This window comes from Lindgomyces ingoldianus, assembly GCF_010093535.1.
Source record: "Lindgomyces ingoldianus strain ATCC 200398 unplaced genomic scaffold BDR25scaffold_21, whole genome shotgun sequence".
Lineage (NCBI taxonomy): Eukaryota > Fungi > Ascomycota > Dothideomycetes > Pleosporales > Lindgomycetaceae > Lindgomyces > Lindgomyces ingoldianus.
Genome location: NW_022985182.1, coordinates 1,027,917 through 1,055,039, shown reverse-complemented (window position 1 = coordinate 1,055,039; position 27,123 = coordinate 1,027,917). Strand labels below are relative to the sequence as shown.

The 27,123-nt window shown below is 47.4% G+C and overlaps 6 protein-coding genes across 6 annotated transcripts; 3 read left to right on the top strand and 3 right to left on the bottom strand.

Moving 5' to 3' along the window:
- Positions 1 to 2,720: 2,720 nt before the first annotated feature.
- On the bottom strand, positions 2,721 to 5,256 carry BDR25DRAFT_264100 (uncharacterized protein). The gene is made up of 3 exons (XM_033686847.1): positions 4,356 to 5,256; positions 3,745 to 4,295; positions 2,721 to 3,691 (listed from the first exon to the last, which is right to left on the bottom strand). The coding sequence occupies exons 1-3, from the start codon at positions 5,047 to 5,049 to the stop codon at positions 3,050 to 3,052; spliced, it is 1,887 nt and encodes a 628-aa protein (XP_033546354.1). The 5' UTR covers positions 5,050 to 5,256; the 3' UTR covers positions 2,721 to 3,049.
- Positions 5,257 to 7,679: 2,423 nt separating this feature from the next.
- BDR25DRAFT_304562 (uncharacterized protein) lies at positions 7,680 to 9,169 on the top strand. Its single transcript, XM_033690245.1, has one exon. The coding sequence runs from the start codon at positions 7,839 to 7,841 to the stop codon at positions 9,159 to 9,161; it is 1,323 nt and encodes a 440-aa protein (XP_033546353.1). The 5' UTR covers positions 7,680 to 7,838; the 3' UTR covers positions 9,162 to 9,169.
- Positions 9,170 to 11,627: 2,458 nt separating this feature from the next.
- On the bottom strand, positions 11,628 to 12,117 carry BDR25DRAFT_372126 (thioredoxin-like protein; the record flags this gene model as incomplete). The annotated part of the gene is made up of 1 exon (XM_033697213.1): positions 11,628 to 12,117. A coding segment is annotated over one exon (282 nt), but the record flags the coding sequence as incomplete, so codon positions are not given.
- Positions 12,118 to 16,181: 4,064 nt separating this feature from the next.
- Positions 16,182 to 21,678, top strand: BDR25DRAFT_335021 (uncharacterized protein). Its single transcript, XM_033692975.1, has 4 exons — positions 16,182 to 17,666; positions 17,714 to 17,868; positions 17,922 to 19,928; positions 20,019 to 21,678. Exons 1-4 carry the CDS (start codon positions 16,283 to 16,285, stop codon positions 21,357 to 21,359), a joined length of 4,887 nt encoding a protein of 1,628 aa, XP_033546351.1. The 5' UTR covers positions 16,182 to 16,282; the 3' UTR covers positions 21,360 to 21,678.
- Positions 21,679 to 22,352: 674 nt separating this feature from the next.
- Positions 22,353 to 23,261, top strand: BDR25DRAFT_164428 (uncharacterized protein; the record flags this gene model as incomplete). Its single annotated transcript, XM_033684078.1, has 1 exon — positions 22,353 to 23,261. A coding segment is annotated over one exon (909 nt), but the record flags the coding sequence as incomplete, so codon positions are not given.
- Positions 23,262 to 24,734: 1,473 nt separating this feature from the next.
- On the bottom strand, positions 24,735 to 25,939 carry BDR25DRAFT_372120 (alpha/beta-hydrolase; the record flags this gene model as incomplete). The annotated part of the gene is made up of 4 exons (XM_033697212.1): positions 24,735 to 25,388; positions 25,442 to 25,657; positions 25,713 to 25,837; positions 25,870 to 25,939. The coding sequence occupies 4 exons, from the start codon at positions 25,937 to 25,939 to the stop codon at positions 24,735 to 24,737; spliced, it is 1,065 nt and encodes a 354-aa protein (XP_033546349.1).
- Positions 25,940 to 27,123: the final 1,184 nt, after the last annotated feature.

Sequence of the window (27,123 nt, the reverse complement as noted above, 5' to 3'; positions counted from 1 at the left end):
ACTATGAGCAGTCTTCTAGCTGTGCTTTAAGTAGGAGGAGGCTAGTAGCAAGGCCTCTAGATTAAGGATGCGCGCTTCTATAAGACGCGTCCCCTAAGGGGCCCGCGAGAGGCCTACAGTTAGATCTATGATCTAAAACTCTGTTAAATTAGTGGGATAGGCCCTATCCATACATTTGAAAAGCTTCACCTACAGTAGAAAGCGTTGTGGTTGATTATATGGAGCGATATGTGCAGTGACCTGCATTTCTATGAGATTTGTGAGGGGAAAGTTGTTACTTGGCATTGCCAAGAATCCAGAGAATTTCGCACACGACAAAACCTACCTGTTGTTGCGACGAGCGGATTGCCTCCACTAATTAGTTCACCTATATCCGATGACAAAGGGTATTAGAAAGCCACTTGTGGGAAGAAAGAGAAACGGATAGTGTAATGAACGAATATTCTTTTCGTTTCCTGCGACTTTCAAGAATCAGTTCTCGTTGACATCAGGATTCAGGGATTTTTTAGACGGAAAGTTGCACAGATCAAAGGTCGATCACAGAAGCAACGAAGCCACACTCCAGTTCATTTCGGTATTCGGGTATGCTTCCTAGTGCAGCTGAGAGTCCGAAGTCGCTGATTTTGCTTTTGTTAAACTGTCTAGCTTGTCCTAATGTGTAAAAGGTCACTGCCTCCAGCAACTTCATCTTCGCTCATTGCATTCTGGAAAGCCCTCAACTGCGTAGACCGCCTCTCCCCTCTCTAAGTAATTCCTTACAGCCCTTAACCATTCGCGAGCAGTTTGGTGGACATTAACAATGTTCTTCGCGACAAAAAGGCCATGGATGTCCTCTCACTTCATGCAAGTTGCGAAATGGCTGTATAAGTTCGCAAATTCCTGTCCCACTTACTACGGCTGGGACGACTTTAAGCGACTTCTAGCTATCTTCCACAAATCATCACCAAATTTCATGTTGATAGCGCTACTTAGAATGTCGCGCTGATATCCTGCCTGGTCCCGGAGCGCAAACTACATGCGGGGGCTTAGCAGTCCTGCAGTACACTTACACACAAATACCCGTAATTAAGGCGTAATTGTCAATCTGTGGTAAGCTTTCTAGTTTCTTCAAGGTTGCTAGTCATTCAATTGCGTCTTCAACAAAGCCTTCGGACTTGTCCACAATGTAGAGAATCGTGGTGCCATATTCGTGTTTACTTCTAAAGCTCTCTTAGATCCTCTCAAGAATACCCAAGGCCAAGTTCCCTTCGTCATTTCGAAGATCGAGCAAGCTGGAATTCTAGTTGAGTAATTAACCGACAGTCTTCGGGCTGAATCCACCTGATGCGCCATAAAGAACAGAGTTATCTTTTCTAAGTCTTGCTTGCTAGTTGTCAGTGGAGAAGCTTAGACATGTCTTTTTCCTTTCTCTAGTAATAATCAGTCCCCTGTTACGAACACCACCTGCCAACACCATCCTCGGATCGTGGGAGCGCGTTGGAGGTGTCGGTAACTCAAAATCGCCTGCCCCTCCAAACTCATAGTCAGGATGATCAGGACCACTAAACAATGCTAACCATAGTGACGAGCTTACTCGCAGGCAGCCTAAAGAACGAGAAACCCTTTCTGCAATGCCTTGTTTAAGTGGCTCTATAGGCCCAACATCTTCCTCTGTGGCAAATTTTGTTCTATCGACTTCGCGTTTAAGCCTGCCCAGACAACGAATGATAATGAATCGCTTTAATTTCGTACAGTTCTTCTCCAACACTGCTATGAGCAATTGTTGCCCTAGTCCCCGGCCCCAATGCGGCTTCTATACTACTATTTACTCAACGGGGAGGAAATTTCCGTTTCAGAGCTCTTCGTCCATATCCCAGAACCCTTCTTCACAACTTAGTTCTTGAATTCTAACCCTAGTCTGCCAAAAGGATCAAAGAGTGCAAATGCAAGGAAGCTAGTCTCTTGCGTCAGCTCTTCCATGTCTCTATAGAACAATAGCCGAATATAGCCTCTCCTGATCAGTTTCGTGTCGCAATAGACTGCACTTGACGTTTCCGTGGTTAGATCAGCTGGATATTTGCGAATGATGCAACCATCCATCTGCTCAAACAGGCAAACCCAGCGAATTCATTGTCGTCCAATCTATATGCAGACCCTTCTTCATCATATATATTGCTATACTTATCATCCATCTCGTCGTCATGACCCCTACCGTCGCTCCTCATTGTCACTAGCTTCATTAGTTTTCTTCTTCATCTTCCATATCTGACGAGCTTTCGCGATGCCGAGTCTGTTGCTGAATCATAGAATCGCTGACCCCTATTATGGAAGGATAACAATCAAGCATAGGCACTATTCATGGGGGATCTGGCACAGACTCAGGTACTGACTCGGCTTGGCCGCCGGCAACAGAAGGTTGGGCTTAGCTATTATTTGAGGCATTCTAAGCGCACGCATCATCTCAGAACTTTTTACGCCATTATGGGGGCTTTAGGCCGTTTCGCTTGGCCCTTGAGCTCGACCGCGATTTCTCTTCACTATTGAAGCGATTTGTAGCAGGATTGTTGCACTGAGGATCTTGAGACTGGTTGGCTCATTGAGTGTTGTGGCAACCACTGGCGCCAAAGCTGAGCCGTGGCATGCTTGATGCCATAGCTAAAGGGAAAGAGAAAGGAGTTAAAATGAGAAGGTAGAGAATCCTTGAGCAAAGGCAGCACCCTAAAGATTTTGCGGCGATGTGGCGCGGGCCTACGAGTGTAACAGCGGCCTCGTCCAAATAGACAGAATGCCTCTAGGGTGCATGTACACTTTGTCTTGCCACGACGTCGTCCTTGCTCCATTTCGAACTATGAACTTTAAAGTGTCCGGTAAACAGTTGAGCTTATTGAAAGGAAACATTATCTTGAAGTCTAAGTGCCGCTTGCAGTGCTACCGCCATGTCATCTCCCAGTCTCTGCCGCACATGTGCATTGGCGTGGACCTTTTCCAACCTTGGAGCCGTGGAAAGTTACTCCGATTCTGGATTGACTAAGTATCATTCCAAACGGCACATATTTGATACCTCTATTTTTCAATCTTGTTTCTTATAACAAATGAAGCTCGCCCCTCCCTCTCTCTTTTCCAGTCTTATATGCATTTGGCTCGCAGCTTCCTCTATTTTGCCCTTTCCCTTAACGCCCCGTAAGAGTTCCTCTTCACTTTCCAAGTCACGAAAGAATAAAGGAAGCAGTCGCGATTTCCACAGAGGAGCCACCGGAATGCATATTAAAGCGCGAGCCAATAATGCTGCCGTGAGGGTAACGAGGGCGATCGGAAGGATAAGCCAAAGCCATTTAACTCTGATAAGTGTGACTGGCCGAAAGACTTGGCCATTAGCGTACATTGGAATATCCCTCGAGTTGACACGGATGCGGTCAGTCATACTGGCGGCGATGTTCTCCACAACTCCAGAGTGATTATTAGACTCCCAAAACATTTGCGCAGGACTCCAATTGTACGGATACATGTTACCGCCGTTCGAGGCCAAGTGGAAGTTCATGTACCTAGTGATGATCTTCTCGAGAGCGACAATATTGCGACCCATGACTGTCACTTCATTACTATCAAATGGATAGACTTCCTGGGCGGAAATATTGGCAGTAAAGGTCTGGCCTCCGTCAAAGTGGACTAAAGGAGTCTCTTGCGTGGTAAATTTGGATAATGTACCGTTTTTCTGCGATCTTGTCATCTAGGGGAATGATCAGAGCCAATAAGGTGAGGGCTTACAACTTCGACATGTTGATACTTCTTCAGACACCACCTTAGTTGACAATCTGTGATGTCAATCAATGTCTCGCTGTCCGCCAGAGCTCTTTCCAAGTCCCAGTCGATATTGAACGGCAGCCGAGCTACAGCAAATACTGCGAGGACATCTGCAGTATAGAAAATATTATCAAGGTGTTCCCACGGTCTGCCACGGTGTGCAAAGAGCCAGTTGCCGCCGATACCTGTTGCTGCTGCCCCAGCTACTTGTGTGACAATCAAGTTATTCCCAAGAGAATTAGTGCGTGTCTGGAAGATGATGTCCAGTGTTAAATTGCTCGGCATATGGTAATTCCGCACAATGCAAGTGTCAGTGCTCCTCGCCTCTTCTTCGGTGCAGTTCCGTAGACTAAAGGTGCGTGAGCGCGTCACGGTCGCACAAGAGCTACAAACGCCGAGAGAATAGAAGTCTTCCCACGCGCAATTGCCAGATGGACAGTGGAAACGCGGAGATTCATTGGTGTTGAAAAGTCCTGCATAAAATGCGCCCTCCATTGCTGTGTCTGAGAGAGGAACTGTTGAATAGTTACATTGTGAATAATTAGCATGGATGTAAGGGATGAAAAAGTACGTACTATAACTTCCATTTCGCTCCCATATTTCAATCGCATCGTAGACATTGGAGATCGGCATTTTAGCGTGTTCTCCACTAACACGTTCGGTGGTTTCATAGAGCACAAGTTGTTGGGCTAGTGGATCCATCAAGAGAGCTGCAATTGTGACTACTGCTCCGAGAAGTGCAACAGGTGCTTGCATTCCGATGTTCCATATGAGATTAAGAGAACCTAAAACGCCCCTACTCGCTTGGTCAAATACTTCGAGGTGTGCAAGTGCTCTTTTCTTCGCAACAAAGTGTTGCCATTTTAGTTGGCTTATGCATTCGGCAACTGAGATTAGTATGCAAGATTTGACTACAAAGATTAGGACCGATATGACCGTGTTAAGTTGAAAGTAGAAGCCCCAACTGGAGAGCGCCATCCCGTCGAATTGTTTCAAGAGAATAATGATGGCGAAGAGGCATACAAAACCGGAAAGCAGGCTCACAGCTTCCCAGAACCACGAGTCTCGAAGGTAGTGGGTCTTGGTTCGACTCGAGAGTCCTGCTTGATGTGGCTCTGGCTCCTCTTTAGTGGATTCGTTGGCTTGGTTTTGATCGCTAGCCCCAACTTCTCGCTCAGATACATCCGTCTCTCGTAAAAATGGCTGTGGAAAATTGTTTTGAGGATTTAAGTGGTCTCTCCCAGGGGTGCTGTTGGATTCTTTTCCCATCGTGACTCTTAGTGAAGTTATCTGTCGTGATGGATGCTTGAAATCTGGGGCAGCAGGACAAATGCTAACTCGGATGTAGACGAAAAGAGGGCTCGCGTAGTGTAACACGAGTTTAATAGGTCTTAAATGGCGAATAAAATCATGGAAAAGCACAAACAGCCGCTGGCAACCAGGTCATCTGCGGAATGAATCGTGGCGAGATTAGAGGTGGAACGAGGGTGGTGCTGGGAGGTAACCAGAAGGATGAAATACTCGGGCCCCGACGGGTTGACTAATCAACTTTTTGGAACAAAAAGGCCCGCGCGCAGCGCGGGCCTGCAGGCTCAACAATCATACCCAGCTCAACGATTAATTAATCAAATCCTTTCAAAAACGCGTTAATTTGACCCGCCAATTAAGCTCCATTCACCTTCAATGCCTCCCAATCGATCTGCAGACTATAGAGCTACTGCAGCTCGTATTAAGCATGCAGTTGCAGAGCTTCTGCAGCATGAAAATCCAAATCTGGCGTCGTACGCCCGCGTCAACGACCTACCCTACCAGCGACTCAAACGGGCCTACTAAGGTGGGCGCAATCGATCCACGCGTCAAAAAACAAACCAAGTCCTCACAAGTAATCAAGAAGTCACGCTAAAGCTGTTTATTAATCATATTAACAATATTGGCTTTAGTGTTCGACATGAGCTTGTACGGAGCACGGCGAACGCGCTGCTCGCGTACAATGGAGATAGAGAGCCTCCTACAGTAGGCAGGAAATAGCCTACCAATTAGCTTAAAAGACACCCACAATTTACGCGACAGAAACAAAAGCCTATTAAGGTTACCTAGAAGCTTACTTAGCAGCCTGCTGCTGTTTTAGAGTGGTTTAATAGCTTTAAGAAGAAGGTTAATAAGCATAGAATTATACCTTAAGATATCTGGAATTTTGACAAATCTAGTATAAGAATTAGTGTTGCAAAGAGTTAATATGTGTACACTAAACATAGGTCTCTTTGCTATATGCCTCACAGCAACAATAGGGAGCTTGTTACCCTTATTAAGGCTGTCTCTGCTAGTGGAGAATCTATAGCTCCTATGGTAATCGTCAAGGCCTCAAGTATCATTGAGAGGTGGTGCATGGAGCTGCCAGATGACTACCTAATTGGCACTAGCGATACTGCGTACAGTAACGATCAACTGTCCTACAATTTCATCCAGCATTTCAACCGTATGACGAAGGATCGTACAAAAGGCGCCTGGAGGATGCTCCTTATAGACGGTTACAAAAGCCACGTTACCTACAAGCTAGTCAAATACGCCTATAACAATAAGATCCAACTATACGCGCTCCCTCCTCACACAACTCACTTTCTCCAGCCATTAGATGTAGGCTGCTTCTAGCCCATGAAATGGCACCATGGGCAGGAGCTTGACCTTGCTGCAAGGACTAGTGCAAGCTCGTTTACAAAGACTGAGTTCCTAGCTTCTCTCCATAGAATCAGGTTAAAGACATTCACCTAGCGTACAATCCTAGGCGGTTTTAAGCGTACAGGCATTGTTCCTTTCAATCCAGAAGAAGTGCTCCCAGCTCTGCGTGCACAAGAGGAGCTTGCAGAGCGTCAGACTACCAATTGCGATCCATTTGACGACCTATTGTACCTAGACTCTACCCAAGACTCTTGCAGTAAGGGATTTAAGCCTCTACCTGCCAAGGAAGCTCAGCGCCTAAGCTATAATCAATTCAGGCGCCAGAAGGCTGAGTGGGAAGCTCGTCACCCCCGTACGCCTTCGCCTAGGCCTGGAGATCAGAAGTGGAAGACACCAACAATGATTCGTACACTACGCTGGCAGCAAAACGTTGCCCTCGCGTCTATACCTACCCCTTTGAAAGCAGGCATTAAGAAGACCTTTAAAGGTGCTCTTGCGCAGGCGCAAGCAAATGCTAAGTTTAAAAAGGAGCTGCTTCGTACTAAGGCAGCTGAGCAAGCACGCAAGGCTCGACAACGGCACACACAGCGTCAGGTCTCTCAGGGAGGACCTATCTATATAAAAGACGCTCGCGCAATGATTAAGCGTCGCCAGGATAATGAGCTCAAGCAGGCTGCTGCTGCATATGCTGCAAAGTTGCAGCGTGAGCGTACAATTAGGATAAACAAGTTTAAACGCGAGGTTTTTAGAAAAGTGCGAAAAGCAGGCAAAGCATTACAAAAACGCTATGACAACAATAAGCCCCTGCCTCCTATAGATATAACCCATTATCAATAGGATTATTAGGTCTTAATACATGCAGAGACAGCTAAGGAGCGTCAAGAGAGGATCTGGCGTGAACAGATTAAAAGGCCTGTGAACAACCCCTTCGAAGAAGACCTCATACTATTAAGCCCTCTAACTGAGGATTTAGACTGTAGGAACTCTGGGAGCGACAGTGAGGTCAATTTAAGCGACTCCAACATGCGCTCTTAAATCTATTGTATATAATATACTATAATGATCGTTGAGCTAGGTATGATCGTTGAGCCTGCAGGCCTGCGCTCCGCGCAGGCCTTTTCGCTTGCGAAAAGTTGATTAGTCAACCCGTCGGGGCCTGAGTAGAAGGATTAGCTTGTTGGGACGAATCCCGAAGCTTAGCGATCCTTCGGTGTCAAACCACCAAACAAGGCCACCACAGTGTATGAGATTTAGGCAACAACCAGAAGTAAATGAAGTGAAAAGCCGTTCTTTCTAATACTTTCCTATTATGCTCGCGAATCTATTTGAGTTTCAAGGGACTTGACACTCTTTCCCTCTACCTGTACAGTTCTATTACCGCCATGCATCTCATAAATTCCATCCTGCTGTTCATCTTCATCTTTCCGTTTTCATCATTAGCTCGTTCTTGGAAGCCCGGAGATGGATGTCCCGAGATTCTTGTGGCCACTGTTCCTGGGAACCGTTACCGAAGCGAACCACAATTCGATAGCATGCAATCCGTTCACTTGGCGCTAACATCATGCCCGAACATCACAACCCTCGATCTTCGCGTTACGTGGCTGGGGTGTAGCGAGGCGCCTGATCGTTGGAACCTTCCCTTCAAACTGAAGGGCGGGGATAAATATCCTCCACTTAAATCTCTCCGCCTTGAAGGATATTACTTTGATCATCGAGAATGGGAAGATGCCGAGTTTAGGAACCAAGGATTTGGATATCCTTCGTTTCTGGAAAAATGGGGATCCTGGATTAGGACTGGAAATATCTGGAAGGCTGTTCAATACAGTTTTATGAAGCCTGAGCAAAAGAACAAGACTAACTTGGATCTCTGGCTTGATGCTATGGATTGGTCACAGCTGGAGAGTCTTGGGTTACGTGGTGGTCACCGGAGTATGGATGCATTCGTGGAGAAAGTCGTACCTCGATTGACTTCACTCTCGGGATTGGACATGATTGACCAGGCCGGAAACACTACTCTTCAGATCCTCAAGAGCCTCAACAATAATTCCCTAAAAAACCTTACTTGGATTGGGACCTGGCCCTCTGATGTGCTGCCATCAATTCTTTCACTTCATGGAAAGTCTCTTCAGCACCTAGAGGTACGCTCCGAGGAAGAAATGGACGTACCAACCCCAGTATTCAACAATTCACAACTCTCGCTCCTTTCTCGCTTAGCCCCTAACCTTACCCATCTAAGCATCAACATCCACAGGAACGGAACTTGGCCCATCGAAACCTTTAATGCCATTTCAGCCATTCCCTCTCTTCGTACCGCAGAAATTTGGCTTGATATAGTTTCTGAATGTCGTCGTCAATGGCCCGAGGAATATTCGAGACAGTATGAGCAATGGGTGAGGTTGAATCAGAGCTGTTTGGGAGAAGACCAGTATCAGAAACCATTCGTGGATGAGAAGTCATCCCTGGAGTTGTTTAAGCATATGCGAGAGGAGAAAGTGGGGGAAAAATTGAAAAGTGTGAAGTTTTGGGTTGGAGATCATTCAAGGAGCTGGGATGGTCCCATATACCTCCCGACGTGGATTGAGGGAAAGAGAGCTGAAGTGATGTGCAGCGTCGAGAGCAAGAGGGACGACACAGAATGGTGTGTTGGGAAGGGTATGGGGTATTGGGAGAGGTCATCAGGTTTTTTAGACGACTATGAAGAATGAGAATGTATAAATCAGTTCAGGAATAACTTTGTTCCCCTATATCGGTTATCTTCAGCTAACTCTCCACACACATGACACCGCTCTCGAAGACATGTGATATCTTATTTGTGGGATACCCTACAACTTTGACAAGAATCTTAATCTGGGAAAGATCGACGTGATAACCTTAGTGTTACGCAAAAATAGAGGGAGCAGAGCACGGTTGATCTGCAATCATCTGCCGACACGGTACGGTTAAAAACCGACTTAACAAGCTTATCACGCTGCTTCGGAAATATTTCCCAGGGTAATAATTTGGTATTCAACTGTGGTGTTGGAATTTGAAGCCATTTTCGTCGAAGAAACACAAATGCGTCCGGAATTGAGCGTCTTAGGATATAATTATGCGGGAGTTAGGCGAGATCACCGTTTAGAATGTAGAAAGTAGACAGATCAACTCTAGATATTGACGACCATCTAAGACGCTGCTCGTCCGGCAGAGTCGATTCCATGTTGCGATAAATTTTGAACAACACGGTCGGAAATCATGGCGAAGACCAAATGGGGGTTACCTAAAAGAAAATTGTCATTGGAACCGCTCACTTAGCAGATACCTAACATGACATCCCGGGTAAACAACTCAGTGGTAATAAGGACATTGTCCTTGTTCCACAGCTGGCTGCTGACCTAGAAGATCCATTGAACTGTTCTTGTCGGAAAGCGCTCACAATCGGAATTGTGTACTGCTATGTGGTTGCAGTCGGAATTTCGGCAATGGTGTAGTATTCGAGTACGAAACTCTATGTGACTGACCACACGTTCCACTAATTTCTGTCAGTTTTAGCACCTATACAAAGGAAACTAGAACTAAAGGTGCGCGGCTGAACGTGGGTACAACATTGATGTATCTGTATCTATTCCTAGGTTGGCGAATCTCTAGCAAAATTTTACACTATTTTATAGTCGACATGGAGTATACGTACCCTCCGACTTCCTGTATATTTTCAGTTCTCTAGTCTGCATATTTGAAAAGGACTGGAAAGTGGTACGCGGATCGTATAATTCTAGTATATTCTGTCGCACCTCGAAGCTCTCTCTCGCTCCTCAGACCTTACACTATCAACCAACCCACCTAGTTTAGTTTTAACCACCTAGCTCGCCTATCCTCGACCCTCTACCTACCTTTGCGATATATTCGTCACTCCTATTAAGTCACTCCCTGAAGTTTCTGTACAGGATCTGTTCCTCACATCCAATCGCGGAACGTATATGGCTATCTACGCATTCCTTCTCTTTGGTCAGAACTACTCACCCTATTCCTCGCGGGATGGGTTAGGTGGGCGATAATCTTCGGTGCATTGGTAATTGTTGTCTCTATCTTCTCCTTCATGGAGGAAACAATCTATATCCGTGAGTAAGTCGAAAGCGAGGAGGATGCGGACAGTGGAATGCCAGAAATTCCTCCCCTGAATTGAGACCCCCCAGACCCAAGAAAGTTGCTGAAGTAGCGGGCGAGCCCGTCTTAGCCATTGGTAGGTTTCACCTCTCGAGACTCGTAACTCTTGGAGACAGCTTGTTTTGTTCATTAAAATGGAAAGACAGCCATTAAATGAAGCCGTATATACAATAATGTAGCGAACTAACCCATTATATAACATTTCCCAACCGTATCCTAGGGGCTTGTAAGTACGATGGCCACGCCCACCTCTGGAGGCTAACAGACCAGTGTTTCATGGTATAAGATGCTCATTGTGGCCACTGTTTCCATTCTTTCTCCGCCTCTGTACAACTGGCTGTCCGGTCATGGAAAGCTAGAGTACATTTTCCCGATTATTACGATCGCACTCGGTACGCTGTTAGGTGGCTGGCGAATAGGTAAGCTTGCATCTGGCTTGCGAGGCGCAATGGTAACATTCAAGAACCAGAGCAGCGGTCCCCAGCACTTATATTGTCCGATCTTCTTCCCTCTATAGGCTTGATATTATGGGTATTAATTCGGCGTATTTAGTCCAAAAAATGCCCCTGGGTCGTTGAGCTCTCTCGATGTCATTACAGAACCCATAATCTTACGCTTTTGAAACTTTAAACCTGCTCTTATAAACATCTAGAATAAGGCCTCTCTTCTATGATACCTTCCGGTTCTGCAACCGTAAAGCCCTTTTTAGACACCATCGCTGCCGGTACAAGGCTATTTGCCTCCCTATTGGCTCTTGCGATTTACACTCTCTAACACATGTCACTTATCTACCCCAGGTCGCTTGACATGCCTTCAGAAGATCACCATGCCTAAGGAATCGTGTTCCCTGCGTAATCGATTTATTTTCTTCCAGCTGAAAACGCCCAGTGGCAAAACAGAGCACGACTGCCATATTCTTCCGTTTGAGACGCATCAACGGCACCACGACTCACTGGTGAGTGAAACTGCCGTGTGATGCAAAACCATCGAGCAGCGGTTGGGACCCAACCTGCTAAGAGATTATCATGAGGCTCAGCTGGTGATATACTTCCACGGAGCGGCAGAGACCTTTGGATTGAGATGGCCCCCTAAAAGTTACGTCTCATCGATTGCAGTGTAGCAATCTGCGATCGTCTGCTTCCCCTTTTCCCTAATTGCATCGAACGCCTTTTCATCATCCGTGAACCGCGCCGGTCTCAAAGAGCCGCCGAATCCTACAGCGTGGAGTGTCCCGGAGAGCTAATTAAACCACTCGTACATCCTTACAATATCCAGGCTCGTCTTGCCCAAGAGATGTTTCTCGGGGACTTGTTGCGCAATCCAAGTCATGATAGCCGGTGCTTCGGTGATAATATCATCTCCTAGCTGGAGAATGGGAACCCGCTTCTTCGGATTGATATGCGCGTACTCGGCCGGAAAGCCTTTCTGAGCGTTAATTCGGACGGTTTCGAAATCCAATCCAGCTTCAGGAAATAGTATGTGAGGACCGAGCGAGCATGCTCCTGGAGATATCCAGAGCTTATGAAGAGCGGCCATATTGTGAGACTATGGAGGTGGGAGGTATTGCTTTACTTCAACACTGGTGGTTCCTAGATGTCGAGAATAACATTAGCCACTTTCATGGCTGTTTATGAATAGATCCATATTCCAGGGAACAATCCAGCCGCGGAGAAGCTCATACAAAGACGAGAAATCTCGACATTTGAATACGGTGTTCGCGCTGACGGCCATGTGCTTTGAGGACACTTGTCCTTAAATTTTCTAATGAACGGGAATGATTCGAACACCAAGGGGCGTCACAAGCTTCCATAAGTTACAAATATGACAGAAGGCTTCGTAAGTCGGCGGAATTTTTCCGCACTTGTTGCTCTGCTCACTTGAACCACGACGTCCTTCCTCCTCAAGGTTAACACTACCCCACTTAATTGGGTAGAGTGAGATTTTTACTTGTGTAATGCAGCCATTATGTCTAGAATCATTTTTAAGATTGCCTTAACCTCTCACGTCCTGATCGGAATCCTCCTTGGCCCCTTCAAACTCGACCCAGTAAACCCCCAATATCATGAACTATCATTGGGACATCATCATAACGAATAAGTAACATTGGTTGTGCTGGAGTTAGAAAGATCCCGTATTACGGACTTGGGCCATCACGCAGCCCACGCCTTCATGATCCTTCACCCCTGATACAGACGCAGAGCAAGACATTCTGCTTCAAAGAGGTGGCCCCTGGGTCCTCTTTCTTTGTTGTGACTGAGATTATTCCCTCAACGCATTTCACGGGAGTTCTAACTTTTCTTTGCCTTCTCTTGAGGGTCGAAGCTGGGTGTTTCTATCTCAACGGCGAGGATATAAGTGCGCGGAATTATGGCACATGGATGCCATGTAATTCCGAGGCCAAGAATAGCATGTGCTATAATCTGGCAGATGGCGATATCGGTCGTCCGAATGGGCTCTGCTTCAACACTGGAATGGAAAACGGGAAGGGAGTCTTGTGGAGGGAATCTTGTATGGATCAAAGCTAGGAGTGACCTAGCTGTCTGAAACTGTGCGCAGAGAATCAAATCAGTATGGCCACCTTTAGACATCCCGCATGAAGGCTTAAGGATTCATTTATAAAGAAGTCGCAGGTAGATATGGCAGAACCTTCAATGGGACTGATATGACTATCACTACGTGTAGTGATGGAGGCCTCTGTTCAATGTTGTGGCGGTCATGTAACCGGGCTACCATGCTGCTATGCTGGAGAGGGAGTGACAATTCAGGATGGGAAGGTTGCTACTGGATCAGCGTCAATACGGACGACGTCGAAATGTCTTCGTTGACATATACTTTCCCATCAACTACATCAGCGAATACCTTACTAAGCGCTTCAACTATCACATTAACGATTCCCAAACAGATCATAAGTACAGCCACTCAACCTGTTACTGTAAGCCCATCTCCCCAGACGAGCTATACTCCTATCATTGCCGGCAGCTTTGTGGGAGGAATCCGCTTGCAGGCCATGGTGAATGTAGAAATATGCTCCTCCTTCGTCATTGGAAGGGAAAGGAAACAACGCAATTAACGGGATCCACAGCCTATGCATACCCTCACATCGTCGTAAAGCTTGTGCCACTTTTGGAACCATCAGCGCCGGAAAATCTATAAGAATTGTTTGGCATGAGTACATGTGCGGAACCTAAGGAGCGATATTCCAGCGCACCTAAATCTACCCTATAATAGAATTTTTAGATGCTGTTTCTCGTTCTTAAATCATGCCTCACCTGTATTCTGAAGAACATTGGGTTTTAATAAAACCTGCAGAGACAGTAAGCTTCTAAAGGGATTAGATGAGGACTAACCTTTGGCAATAGTAGTGGTGAATAAGGGGGATCTTAATAAAGAAATAGAGCGAATCTCTGAGAGGAACATAAACACCAGCCTCGTTTGAACGCCTAAGAGGTGGCGGACATGAGTGAGAGTGGGAAGGACGACAAAATGGATGGGAGAATTTCCCTTATTATACTGGTCTATTTAGAGGTACAAATATTCGAAGGTGGAATAATTTAAGCCGAAGTTGCAGTGATTGAAGATGAGAACGAAGGATGTTCATCATATATTACCACCTTGAGGGTTAACAAAGTAGGTAAAACTTTGAACTTTGAACACATTTTGGAAGCCTATAAGGCTCGTTTGTTCGTAAGGCCCATTGGTCTTTTCAAGCTGCGTAGCTCTTTGTTCACTTGGCATTATGCTCTCTTCGCGATGGAATGACAAAAAATCCGCGCTTAGACACTACGAAATGGAATTGAAACAGTTCAAATTAGTGGACCCTTCCGATCTACTTGGACGGCAGTACTTGCCGTAATAATTCTTTACTTTCTCGCTATCAATCGAAGTACGACGGTAGATTCGTAATATTCTTAGGTAATAGTAAAGCGATATAATCGGAGGCTGATCCGGAGGTGTAGCATGTAGATAAGTTCGGAGAGCGAGTGGGGTTGATGAGCAAGGAAACGGCTGTGAAGCTTTTGATGGATGCAGTTTGTTCGAGACAATAGTAAGCCACATATCGTTTTAACTGCTTGCCTACGCGCGCAGATAGATAGAGTAGTTTTAAAGCTTAATGCCAGTAGGGAGCATATAGCCTGTATATCGTGAAAGCCTCAGCCCCTATCATATCCTGCTTTCTCGAAGAGGCGGCTTCTCGGTTACAGATTTCGAGTACTCAACCAACTTCTCCTACCTTACCTCCAGTGTGGCCGAAGAGGATAAGCGTAGTACAGCAAAATATTTCACTCCAGAAGTGGCCACTCATGGATCTTTGCGCACCCGATGTGTTCTCTTTGAGATGTGTCCTCCTGGGACGGACATCTTAGGCCGGAGGCATGCCAGATGCCGGAGTCCATCTCGGAAGCTCGGTCTAAGGCGAAGGAGTTGTGAAATTTCTACCTGCTATGGAAACCTCAAAAGATTTTTAACTGAGCCTTTACTTCATCGTCTCTGTCGCATCCCGAGTCAATCTCGCGGCAAAGCCACCCAGAAACTAGATCAAACAGCTGCGCAAATCATTGTCGAGATGCTTCCTGCCCTTTCCTCGAGTTCTCCTAAGCCTTCGGACCCTAAGGATCAAGGGTCAATAGAGATCTCCAATCGATATATAATATTTTCGCTCCACTGGGAAGGATTGATCACTGCATGAATACATACCTTGGAAGAATACAACACAACTGCACAAGCTGAGCCGCAGGTGGAAGCGCTCTCGCAACAAATTAGGGATCTATCACCAGCTGGTGTGAATCTTCTCCATGCCATCATGGGCCTACTGCGTTTGCGCGCGAGTTCAGAGAGAGAGTTTCAACAATGATTCACTGAGACCCGTAAGTCTCGCGAAGGGAAAATGGAAGAGTAGGCGCTGCTTGAGCGGGCATTACAGAACGAGAGAGTGAGAAGGATCATTGCGCAGGATAATGTGAGAACGACTGAGGATGTGGCCCGCAAAACAATGCAGACACCTATATTGGTCAGCATCGGAGTATAAGGTTCTTGGATTGAAGATGAGGCTTCTGAAGCATAGTAGTATACTGCTAGACGAGACATCAAGGGAGGGTGTCTGTAGTCAGCGAAGTGCGGGCTAAATTCCCTGCACTGAGAAGCGTTTAAAGCTACATGGTCCTAGACAAATTCCATAGGAGTGTTTCCCATGAAGTACCCTAGGAAGGATAAGAGCGGAGGCGACAATCGACCTAGTACTCCAATCTAAGAGTCCAAGATCGTTGCCGTTGACCACAGGTGTTCATATCGACTTTCCATGGCGGTGATGTCGGCGTGGCTGACAAGAGGCCGAGGTTCTCCAAGGAAGGGCGTCACACGCTAGCGCTATGTCGAGAGGCCGTGAATGAATATGGGAGGAATGCACTGGTCCAATGTCTCACTGCAGAGTCCCTTGTCCAGAAATGGGGCGCAAAGAAAAGGGAACAGTTCCGCCAGGACAGACAAGTGCTGATGCGGCTGAGAGGGCCCGTGCCTAGTGCGTCGAAAACGATGATCTCACCGCTCGTCCTTCAATTCGCTCCCTTCTTGCTGCCCTTCCGCCTTTGGCCGTTAGCTATATAGGTAAATGCATGTCATCTCTCCCTTGACTCTACATTCATCTCAGCCACTCTTTCCAAAATAAAATTCACGCTGAGTTGGTTGAAACATGGGGCCTGTTCTGGACCTCGGGCGCCTTCGAGCTTCTTCCACCCCGCTTGAAAGCTCAAAGTATTTTCGCCATCTGCTTGCTTCATCCTCTGTCGAAACCCTTTCCCTGCAGCTGCTCGAAGCGGTAGAACGGGGCTCTCTGGAGCCATCCATCTTCGACATCTGGCTTGGCGTCACCAAGTCTCCCTCCGCCATCAGCCTTGCTTTGAAACAGAACGTCTCAATTCAGATTCGCAAATCTGGTATAAAGAGAGTCGGAAAACAGCTGAGGTCATCAAAGTGGAAGGAGACATGGGATGGCCTCGGTGGAATCCGGGGCCTCCTGGATTTATTTGTCGATCTCTCTGTGCTGGAAGTCAAACAGATGTGCTACGCAATTGCTCGTTCTGCCGTCGGGTATGATGTGGAGGAAAAGAGGAAGAGAACTACGGAATTTCTGAAGGCATTGTTGTCAGATGAATTCCCGGAAACCGAGCATAGGAATCCAGATCCGCGTCCTATGGCCCAGTATTACAAGCAGCTTGTCCCAGGGTGTACTTCAGCCTTCATCACATTCACACTGTGCAAGCCATCGAAGGATGAATGGAATGACATTCCACACAAATTACTTTTAAGGTATCATGCCGATACGCTCAGGCCAATTTGTCTTCAGATGGTCTTTGGTTCCTACCCCTTGGAGGATAAGTGGCTTTCCGCACTGCTTGAAAGATGGCCTTCATCCCTTGGCTCTTTACCTCGATTCTCTGCCTCATTGCAATTCTCGTTCGACATCTTGAAAAGGGCTGCCCAAGAAGAAAGTTCCACGATCTCGACGCATGGCCTTATTCGCCGCGTGGTGGAACCTCTTCTACGACGGGCCTTGAGGAGGAGGGTCGGCTGGATGCACATCCAAGAGATTGTCGGCCTAGCTCTGAAATATCTTGAGAAGGAACCAGATGCAGCTATCGCACTTGAGTGGAACAATGGTAGTCTCCTAGATCTCGCATTGTCTGCATGGCGCCGTCGTCCAAAAATGTTCGAGACACAGGTCACCGCCTTGTTCTCGCATGGCCGCCAGAAGCACAGCTACTTGGAAAATATTTGGGAAATTGAGAAACATGTGGGAAAAGTAGCCCCGTCTCAGCGCTATGAAAAGTTAAAGTTCTGTGTGTTCGTCGCTATGGAAATCGATATCGACATCGACAGCGACCTGAAGAGACTCCAGGCATATTATTGGAATGATATATTCCATCTGCTAGATGCCGGACAGGCTTTGGGCTTGTTCACTCGAATCTGTGCAGCAAAGGGAAACGATTGTGTAAACGGGGATCTTGAGTTGATGGAGATCGATCTCTTACGAAAGAGTGGAAGCAGCGAGAAGGCGCGCAGTGTCGCACAACAGTGTGAGTTCAAACTTCCTGAAATGACTAAATCTCGCTAACGAGAGTAGCAATACAATGGCTCAAGAAGAAGGCTATGTCGAATCCTGATCAATCTCAACGCGCCTCCCATATCAAGTTGGTAGTGGAATATGCTGTCGCCAGTGGCTCACTTCCGTTACATTTTGAAGTGCTCCAGTGGACCCGTCGTTTCATTCGTGATCCGGTAAGAACTCTTAATGTCTTCCGATCGCCTTACACTAACACTGACTTTTCTAGCTCACAGTTCCTGTTTTACACCAAAGCCATATGGACGAAGAAAAGGACTTGCTATGTGCTATCTCTCCTGATACCCCGAAACAAATGACACCCTTACAGCTCCGCAGCTGCGTTGTTGAGGCAAACAAGGCCCTTCGGTTTTTGTTCGAAACTGCATGTTTAGCTTTGCGAGAACCATCATATGCTGGATACCATTGGCAGGGCACATTAGATCTCTTTTTACACATTGTTGAGCGACGGATGCAACGTGTTCCTACTCTGAAAAAAGATCTAAATCTATCTGACGACCAGGTCTACCACATCGTTTGGGAAGATACATTGCAGCTGCTCCTCGATGTGGAGAAAGATTGTCTAAAGAGCGACAACAAAGAATTATCGCGAGATACCGCTCAAGGTTGCCTGGGCTACCAAGGATATTCCAAACTCAAAGTTAAAGGCGATGATCCTTCCACCTACCGCTTCTTTGACAACTTTGCTAAAGCAAGGGATGACATATGGCAGGAATACCGGCCCACCATTCACCCAAGCGCAGCAACACTTCCCGCTCCCTATCCTCGTGGACTGCCTATTCAAACCTTAATCGGCCCATTCATTCTGCGAACTGCTTCTCTAGATATATTAGCCCCATACATTGCATCACGCACAAATGCAGCTATTTTCCTCGACCCGATTGCGGCACTCACACCTTATCCCGAGGATGAAGATGACAGGACCGCTATTGGGCAATTTGTAGACGACTACCACTTTGCCATGAAAATGTTCGTTCCCAAGTGCCTTCCTCATGAGGAAAAGAAGCGACGATTACAACGGGCTTGGGATCATGCAATTCGTTTTTTGAGTAGGCCTCGAATGAGCGATGATGAAGGACTTCGGTATTGGCAATGCAACATGCAGCACAAGTATAGAGAGTTCTGGCCGAAAGACTACGTTCCGAGGCCTGATTATGACGACTATCCAACCATCCCTATAGTGGATGAACCCTCCGAGGTTGTGGAATGGAATCCTTTACCACCGAGGCGGGAGGATATTGATGAGCGAGCAATAGAGATGACATACGTCGACCTAAGTATCGCCGGTGAGGGATTTTTCTCACCAGATCCGTACCCTGGTCTTCCACTTCCCGATAACATTCCCACCGAAGTCCCTGGAAAGACCTTTGAACAAGCTGCGATCTGGTCTAAGGGAATAGTAGAAGAAGCGAAGAGGAAGACCCCCGTTCGTGAGGGCCAAATTCTTTCCGCTCTCCTCTATCTGGACACAATTAACAAGTCAGATACACGGATTCTGCCTGCCCCTTTTCCAGCCGAAAGCGATATTCGATACCCCACTGCCTACCTTGATGAACAGTTCCTGCGCAAAGATGATCTTAGTATGCACAATGCGATCAGTACTCTTCGTTGCCACCTCAAATCCGCCCCAGTAGCTCTTCTCGCGAGGCTTACCGAGAACACGATAGCGTCTTTAGACAAGATGAGGCTCGGCGACCCGGATTACAACAATATCGAACGCCTAGCATTCTCGCTTGTCCATCTGCTCACGCAGAGTGATAGACCGGATATAGCATCTAATCTCGCCGTTCGAGCCATCATTCAGCGACCTGATGCAAGCTCCTGGCATCGAACACTTTTAAAACCTGGATTTCTCCGGAGACTACCAACAGCGCAAGCGCAACAATGCGTCAGCGCCTTTGCTGCAGCGGTTATTACGAAATTGCGAGAACAGGTGGAGGCTAAGAAGATGGCGCAAGAGAGATCCCCAGAGGCCAAGGAGTCCGATACAGCAAATGAGGAAGGCGAAAATGGGTTTCCACAGCCTTACATTAAGGTTACAACGATCAAGTACTTAGCACAATTGCTTAATGGGGCGGATTTTATATCCAAGGGCTTTACTCTGGGTTTACTCACTACCTTGTCGCAAAAAACAACGCATATCGACATTCAGAATGCTGTTCTAGGTAGTTTACTAAGTATTCTGAAGACGTCTGGATCACCGCAAGATGGCGATGAGGTAAGACATTCGAATGTATTTCTTCGCCAGACTGAACTTTCTCCAAGGCCCTCTCATTCTAACCTATGATCACATTGCTAACAAGACTAGACTTTACCTGCAAAAGTACTCAAATGCCTTGAGACCGCAATCCCGCTCGCAGGCCAACTTGATGAGCGTCATCCTCTCTCCGAATCCGATTGGGAATCCATATCATCAAATCTCACTCTACCTGAAGTTAATTTCTATGACATTCCTGCCATGTTGGCAATGCTATATGACTTCTTAGCCAACGTCTCCCAAGACTTCCCTCATCGCACTGCTTATACGAACCGCATTATCTTGCCAATAATCGACCGCCAGAAGCAACAGACAAAGCGATGGATTGACGTGTTCTTGAAGAAATATGCTGGTGGCGAGAAGGGTATTGAAGAGTTGAAAATCCCCATACCACCGAGAGCCTCGATGGTCTGGCTCCGGCTTTTGCAAACAGGAACAACTCATCTCCCAGCTACTTTGGTCGAAGAGTATCTCGATTTCACCATCTTCTACCTTTCCAAGCCAGATGTGGTTTGTGCGCTGAACAAGAGGTTCGACGACGACCCAGCCCTACGAACCCGAAAAGATGTCAGTTTCTGGCTCAGCTTGTTCTATAACAATTCCCCCATATCAAGTTTTGGAACCTATCTCATTGGTCTTTTAAAAAAGGACTTCAGGCCTACTGTTCTATCCGAAGAAATGGGCATCACAGTCGCTAAAGCTCAGGAATGGATCCTAAAACTGTTCACCGCTATCATGGCTGTAGACGCGCCTCGATATCACTCAATCCACTACCTGACCACACAGCTAGCCCCACCATTCTCCGTCTATCAAACTAGCGACGAGGATAGGAAAACTTGGGTTGAGAATACAAAACCCGTTGTGGAAGCCATAATTGCGTATATCAATACCTTGAGAACGAAAGAGTGGCTGAGCGATCCGAACAGAAAGCCTCCTGTCCTTCCGGATACATATGTGATGCGACTCTGGTTACTAAAATACCCCGGCCTTCCTCTTCCACCTGGAGAATCCGTGACTCAGGAGGAGAGATGTAAGGTCTTTGCTGAAGAGGTTGCGAAACTCGTGGATAGGATCTCTGGCAGGTTGTACCATAACAAGCTGGGCTTTGTCAAGGAGGCACTGAAACGCGTAATGGGCAATGACGTGCCGCGTGTTGCGATCTGTCTTGGCGATATCTCGAATACGAGGTTGAGTTGGTTGACTTTACATGATCAGTTGAGGATCGAGCTTGCAGAGGAGTTACTGAACAATTCGTCCAGGCCAGATGATGCGGGCCTTGTGGAACAAGTGGAGAAAATGGTGAAGACGTGGCAGGTAAGCGACAACGAGGATATTAGAAGGAAAGGCTATGACTTGATGGATATTTGGTCGGGGTTCGGGCTGTTTGATTGAGACTCTAAACGTGCTAGTGGAAGAAAATGGAATTAGTGGGCTTTTTTATTGTTGGCGATTGAGGAATCGTGAGTTTCTAGGTTGGGGCGAATAGCGGCCCACGTGGTCTCGTGATTTCACGGAGCGCAGGAGGAAATTGACGCTCACAGAAGCTGATCGTTGTATTAAGGCAAATTTCGCGAAATAAGCATCGAGAGAAAAACATGAGGGGGTTATTGCATGTTTAATTGTTCTCCCAAGCTCGACTGGACTGAAACAGGAAGACTTGAGAAGTCACGGGTTTTGCCCTCCAGATAGATGGACATGAACTTCGACCACCAACATTATAGATACTGAGATTAGGGATAGGAAAGAAATGAAGACATATCTTTTATTGAGGGTAGTGCAAGGTCTGGCAGATTGTTCACCATAACGTTTTCTGCTTGGAGCAAAGTAGAGCTTGATAGCATAGGAACATGCCTGCCCCGATCAGGACTTGGGCAACTTTACATGGTGGCGATCGTGGCAGGAGAGACACTCACACAAGGCGGGAATAAGGTATTCAGGAGATAGGATGGTCGCAAGCTGCTAGTGAAGAAACAGGATTTTACCTTCGTTCACTGCCTTGGCGGTCCGTCATTGTCCGCTCTTCGTAAGTTTGCTGAGCCACAGCCGAGGCTTGATCCTTTTCGAGTGCACTCACTCGTCACTGCGCTGGCAGTGACGTAATAGCATCTTGGATCGGCGATCTTGATGGGAATCTGCCATGGGAAATGGGAGAAATGCGATTCCCGTTTGTTTTGTCCATGGGCGTCGGCTAATCTGCCTGCCTTCCACGCATCAGCTCTCCTCTTCTTAACCCCTTCACGGCTGCCCAACTTTGCGGCAAATTCTTGTTGCTGTCCTCTTTCTCCGTCGTCTATCTTCACACATAAGATCCATCCCTTCATCTCGACACCTAGCCTCCTTTTTGACCCAGACCACATGGCCGCTATGGACATAGATTCAAACACCTTCGACTGGGCGCACAATGCCTACATAGCCCTGAACGACCCGCATCCCTCATCTGGAAAATGGCCAGTTTTTCACAGTAATCCCAATCAGTCTTCACTCCCTCCTTCTGCATTCACCATTCCGCCGTCTCTGCTCTCTGAAGCTTCCATCGAGCGCTATGGACTAGTCACCCCGCCTGAAGAGCTTTCGCCGGTTGAGTCCCGACCCGATTCAATTATTCAAGAATCTTCCATTCCAGTCGAGCAGCGGCAGCGGATACAGGCTCTCGCTGATTATCAACCCCCATCACGGCAACAGGAGCCTCTGCCGTGTGGGCAGACACATGAGGTACAAGGAGTCGATCAGTCCCCGAGACGGCGCCGGGCAACGAACCCCAACAACCCACAACAGCCCAAGCGGAAGCGGGGTCGACCGAAATCGCAACCGCAGACGATCGAGGCCTTCAGCCACGACGATTTTCCTTTCCAAGTCGCCTCTGCCCGCCAAACCCATCTTGAGAAGAATCGCGTCGCAGCACATAAGTGTCGGCAACGCAAGAAAGAATACATCAATTCGCTTGAGGCTCGCGCTCGTGAATATTCAACAAGAAACAAAGCCTTGAAAGAGAACGTAGGACTGCTGCGAGAGGAGGTGCTGCAGCTCAAGAACGAAGTATTGCGACATGCGGGGTGCGGCTTCTGGGCTGTGGACCAATATTTGCAACGCTGTGCCGGCGATCTGTTGGGAGTTGATGGCGAAAATATGATGGGATCCCGGAAACACAACCAGGCGGACAGCCCGACCCTCAGTACATTTTGTAAGACCGAAGATGAGTTTGATCACGGTTTCGAAACGTCGCCCAGTCAAACAACCGCAGACTCAAACCAGGACCTTGGAGGGCTAGAGCTGCTAGATGGCTTCGATGAAGACACGTAACGGTCCTGGTAACCGATTAAACTTCGAAGTTTCTACCACGACTAGAACGCCATCCTGACAGCCATTGCCACTTCACACCCACCATCTATCAGTGGCCAGATATGGTGGTGTTATTGAGTCCGCACTGGGATCAAAAGTTTGTTTGCTCCAGGGTATCTCTTATCGGTCTTCATTATACTTTATTAGTTCTTTCGGTACCAACTACGATGAACGGTCTTTGCTATACGAATGTCGGAGTAGCCATGAGATAACGATATAGAGATTCGTCCTTTGTCCTCCGTAGGATGGAGTGAAGGCCGATGTGGGCTGGACAAGGGTGGGACGGGTGGGGGCATCCGTTAGGACTGGGGAGGATTAATGCTAGCATGAATGATGGGAAACCTGTCCGCAGGACGAGAACCGTATACAGCAGAAAATGCTAAGAAACAAGTGAACTGGAAACGATTTCCGGTACGCAAGAGCCGACTTCGTTTTTACCCGTACATAGCGAACAATACGATGTGGCTGCATTCAAACATGTGATGGATCCTGGATCCTCCAGTGAGGTTTTCCATGTGCATGGTGACGTCGCATTTCAGGGTTGTTCCCAGATATTGTTGGCTAGACCCTGAAAAGACCTTTAGAGTTCATCGGGAACTCAATCTCGGTGAGCCTTGGAAATATCTTGTTGGCTCCTATCCACGAAGCTGAGTACGCAGAGAGCGGCTTCTTCGTGACTTCCCGTGGCGTTGAAAGCCATGTACCACAGTATTACACCTAGCTTGCCGTTCGGACGATTTCCAACGATCATATCCACAATCCCGGAAACGAAGAGTTAGAAATTAACACATTTTGCAGCTAGCTTGAGTACACAGAAATATGAGCTCTCCCAACGAGGTGCATCTACCGCAGCATGTTTCACGATTATGCTTGGTTTCTTGGGAAGAGTGCCTTCGTAGAATTTAGCGGAGACACGCTTGGAAAGGAATGTTCAATCGGGCCACGATAAACTCGCAAATCGCCACTCCAGCTCCGAAGCAAAGCTAAATATTCTCCGCAAAAGAGAGGTTTCAGCGCCCGCTTCAGAATGGTGAGAGTTGTGTGGGTCGGCAAGTTTTGCCGATACGAATAGTGTTGAGGCCGCTATCGATAGGAACACAATCTAGCTCTATATGTCTTAGCGCAATTTCGGCTGCCCCTCTCTCTGGAAGCACTTCTCGATGCGTAGGCTCTTCCATCACACTTCACCATCGGCCTGGTGGGTCCTTCTAATTGCCCCCAATTCTAGCCAATTATTGAAGCTTTCACGAGAGCACTTACTACTAGGTATGCTCATGCCCACTTCAGCAAGGCCTTTGTCCTTACAAACTCCCAACTGAATTTCCCAAGCCGAACCCACGTGCTTTGTGCAATGTTGCCGAGGTCAAATTCTGGTCGATCTATAACTACATTAAGGTACAATTATGTTCAAACTCCAAGAATAGTGTTTTACTCTCTAACCACTTTCCTGATCCAGGCGTCCAATAGAGGGGCAATTTGCATATTGTTCTTCTCCATAAAACTGAAATGAGCGTTGCCCATAATACCAACCTCCGGTAGTTTCAGATAATCGACATCCATACCGGCCTGCTGCATGTACGCCAAGGTACAATGGTCATAGTATGCATGGTAGCTAGCCTCCGTCACGTACAAGAGAACAGGAAATTTGGATAGATTGACGAGTTTCCGGGCGGGCTCTTTTTGCAGAACACAATCACTAACATCTTTACTCTTGGCCTTCACACGCTCCGTCTTGAAATCGAGTGCGGGATTTTTCACCGCAGGCGAGTATGTAAGAGGTAGTGTGGTTAGACCGTATGGGCGTGCTGGCCCACCACCAATAATTTGGTTCTCAAATGGTGGTCCCTCTGGTTCAAGAGCAATGATAGCCTTGACATTATCAGGCCGCCTGTCACCGACGCCCCATCCATGTGGTCCTGCTTGAGAATGGGATATTAGTATGGCATCCCCGATTAGGTCCAAAAGAGCCACGAATGCGTTGATATTGTTCTCAGCGACCTTGGTCGAATTCGTTTGTTGCTGAATTTCGCCAGCGTAAAAGGCGTCAAAACTTGAGTCACCAGGCTCACCAGACCCAGGCCACTACACCAAATGGGTCAGCTAATAAGACTAAGGTGTATTAGCACGGTGCTTACCTGGGTGTGGAGATGCGCTTGAGGCCACAGCTTCGCTTTCTGGCCGGAGGTGAAGAAGTTCTGGACAAAAGTTACGTTTGTTATCGAGACTGTGCCATCGGTAGGAACCCAAGGTGAACGGCCTCTTTGCGGCTGGTCTACGAGGTAGACTATGTACCCTTTGGAGAGGAAGTACGAAGCCCAACCTGCTCGCCCATCTGGAGTGTTCAGCCAATTCTACAAGAGTCTATCAACATACACCCGTAAATCTTGAACGCTTCACATCACATACCGTTGCAGTTTGAGAACCGCCGGTCATGAAGACGATGGGGTACTGCTGCTTGGCTGGCTGCCCCCAACTACCAGACTGTGGGACTATTTTCTCCACATACATCTGCCCGGTCATCACCCTTCCAGCTTGCTGACAAATGATTAGTGACTTTGTACACAGTAGCTACACTTTGAGCTCACCGAATCTTCATATCGGCCCCCAACGTAGAAGTAGCTCCTAGACGCCATGAACTCCCCTGACAGCTGCGGAATCGGCCTTGGTAGCACCGACTTGAACCACTTGATCGCCTCCGCTGAAGTCCCTAACGACTCTGCTAGAACTTTTGAAGTAGCAAGACCACACAACACCCATGTGAGCCACATTGCATACAAACACCACCGTTGAGAAACTTCGTACCGTTCCACCTATTTCGCCTCTCAGCAAGGACAATGTAGCACAAGAGCAGTCTGAAAATAGAAATTGGAGGGGGACGAAGATGCTTAGAAATGGAACATTCAAAGGGTATCTTGGCCACTTATCTACGAGTTCAATTTCAAAAACGTGGCAGTGCCGATTTCCCGCGGTCGATATTGTTCGTGCAGCAGCAATGGAATTCGCGTCGAGATTGGAAAGGCGCTTGCAATAGAACGTACCTGAAGAGACAAGGGAAAGACGGAGTGAAGGCCAGGGTAGGATCGCTAGACCTTCAGGCTACGGTGTTGGCCTCAGGGACTACGCAAGCTTTGCTACCAGGACCTTGTCAACTTTGGGTTTGGACTACAAGAGATTATCCCCACAGCGCGCAATGAACACGAGGCCTCTAGAATGAGCCTCGCGAGACTCAAATACCCAGCCAACGTTTTCGTCCCTCATACGTACCAAACACACCATCGGGGAATTGAATTCTCTTTCTTCGCCCATGGATGTGGGAATTTTGTACCTGATCAGTACTCTTCGTCGGGACATCGGTTCATGAGATTTTTCTGTTGGATACATTAATTCCCAGTCGACCTAGGGCTGTTGTGTTCTGTATAAATTACTTTCTAGCATGGTTCGCCATCAGGCTAAACCATCAGCTGGGATTTTGAACACCCAATAAAGAACGGCAGGTCGAAACAAGCAACATCACGAAGAGCTAATGGTCCGGGTCTTTTGATCTTCCCAGCTATCTGGAACAAAAACCCATTTTTGGAACCATCATGAGAGGGCACACGTGACCTTAAATTGTTGTGCGAATGATTCCTTGCTTCGGCCATGCAGGCCCCCGACGTCTACTTCGCATTTGCGTCACAGAGCATAGGATTAGGAATCGAGCGGTGGGGACTCGAAAGCCTTCAAGAGACATGCAAGCTGAACTGTCGGAGTCTCATGCCAGTATCCAGCTTGCTCGTGCTGGTGGGACGCAGGCGGCTAACAGAACGTGTGCAGCCCG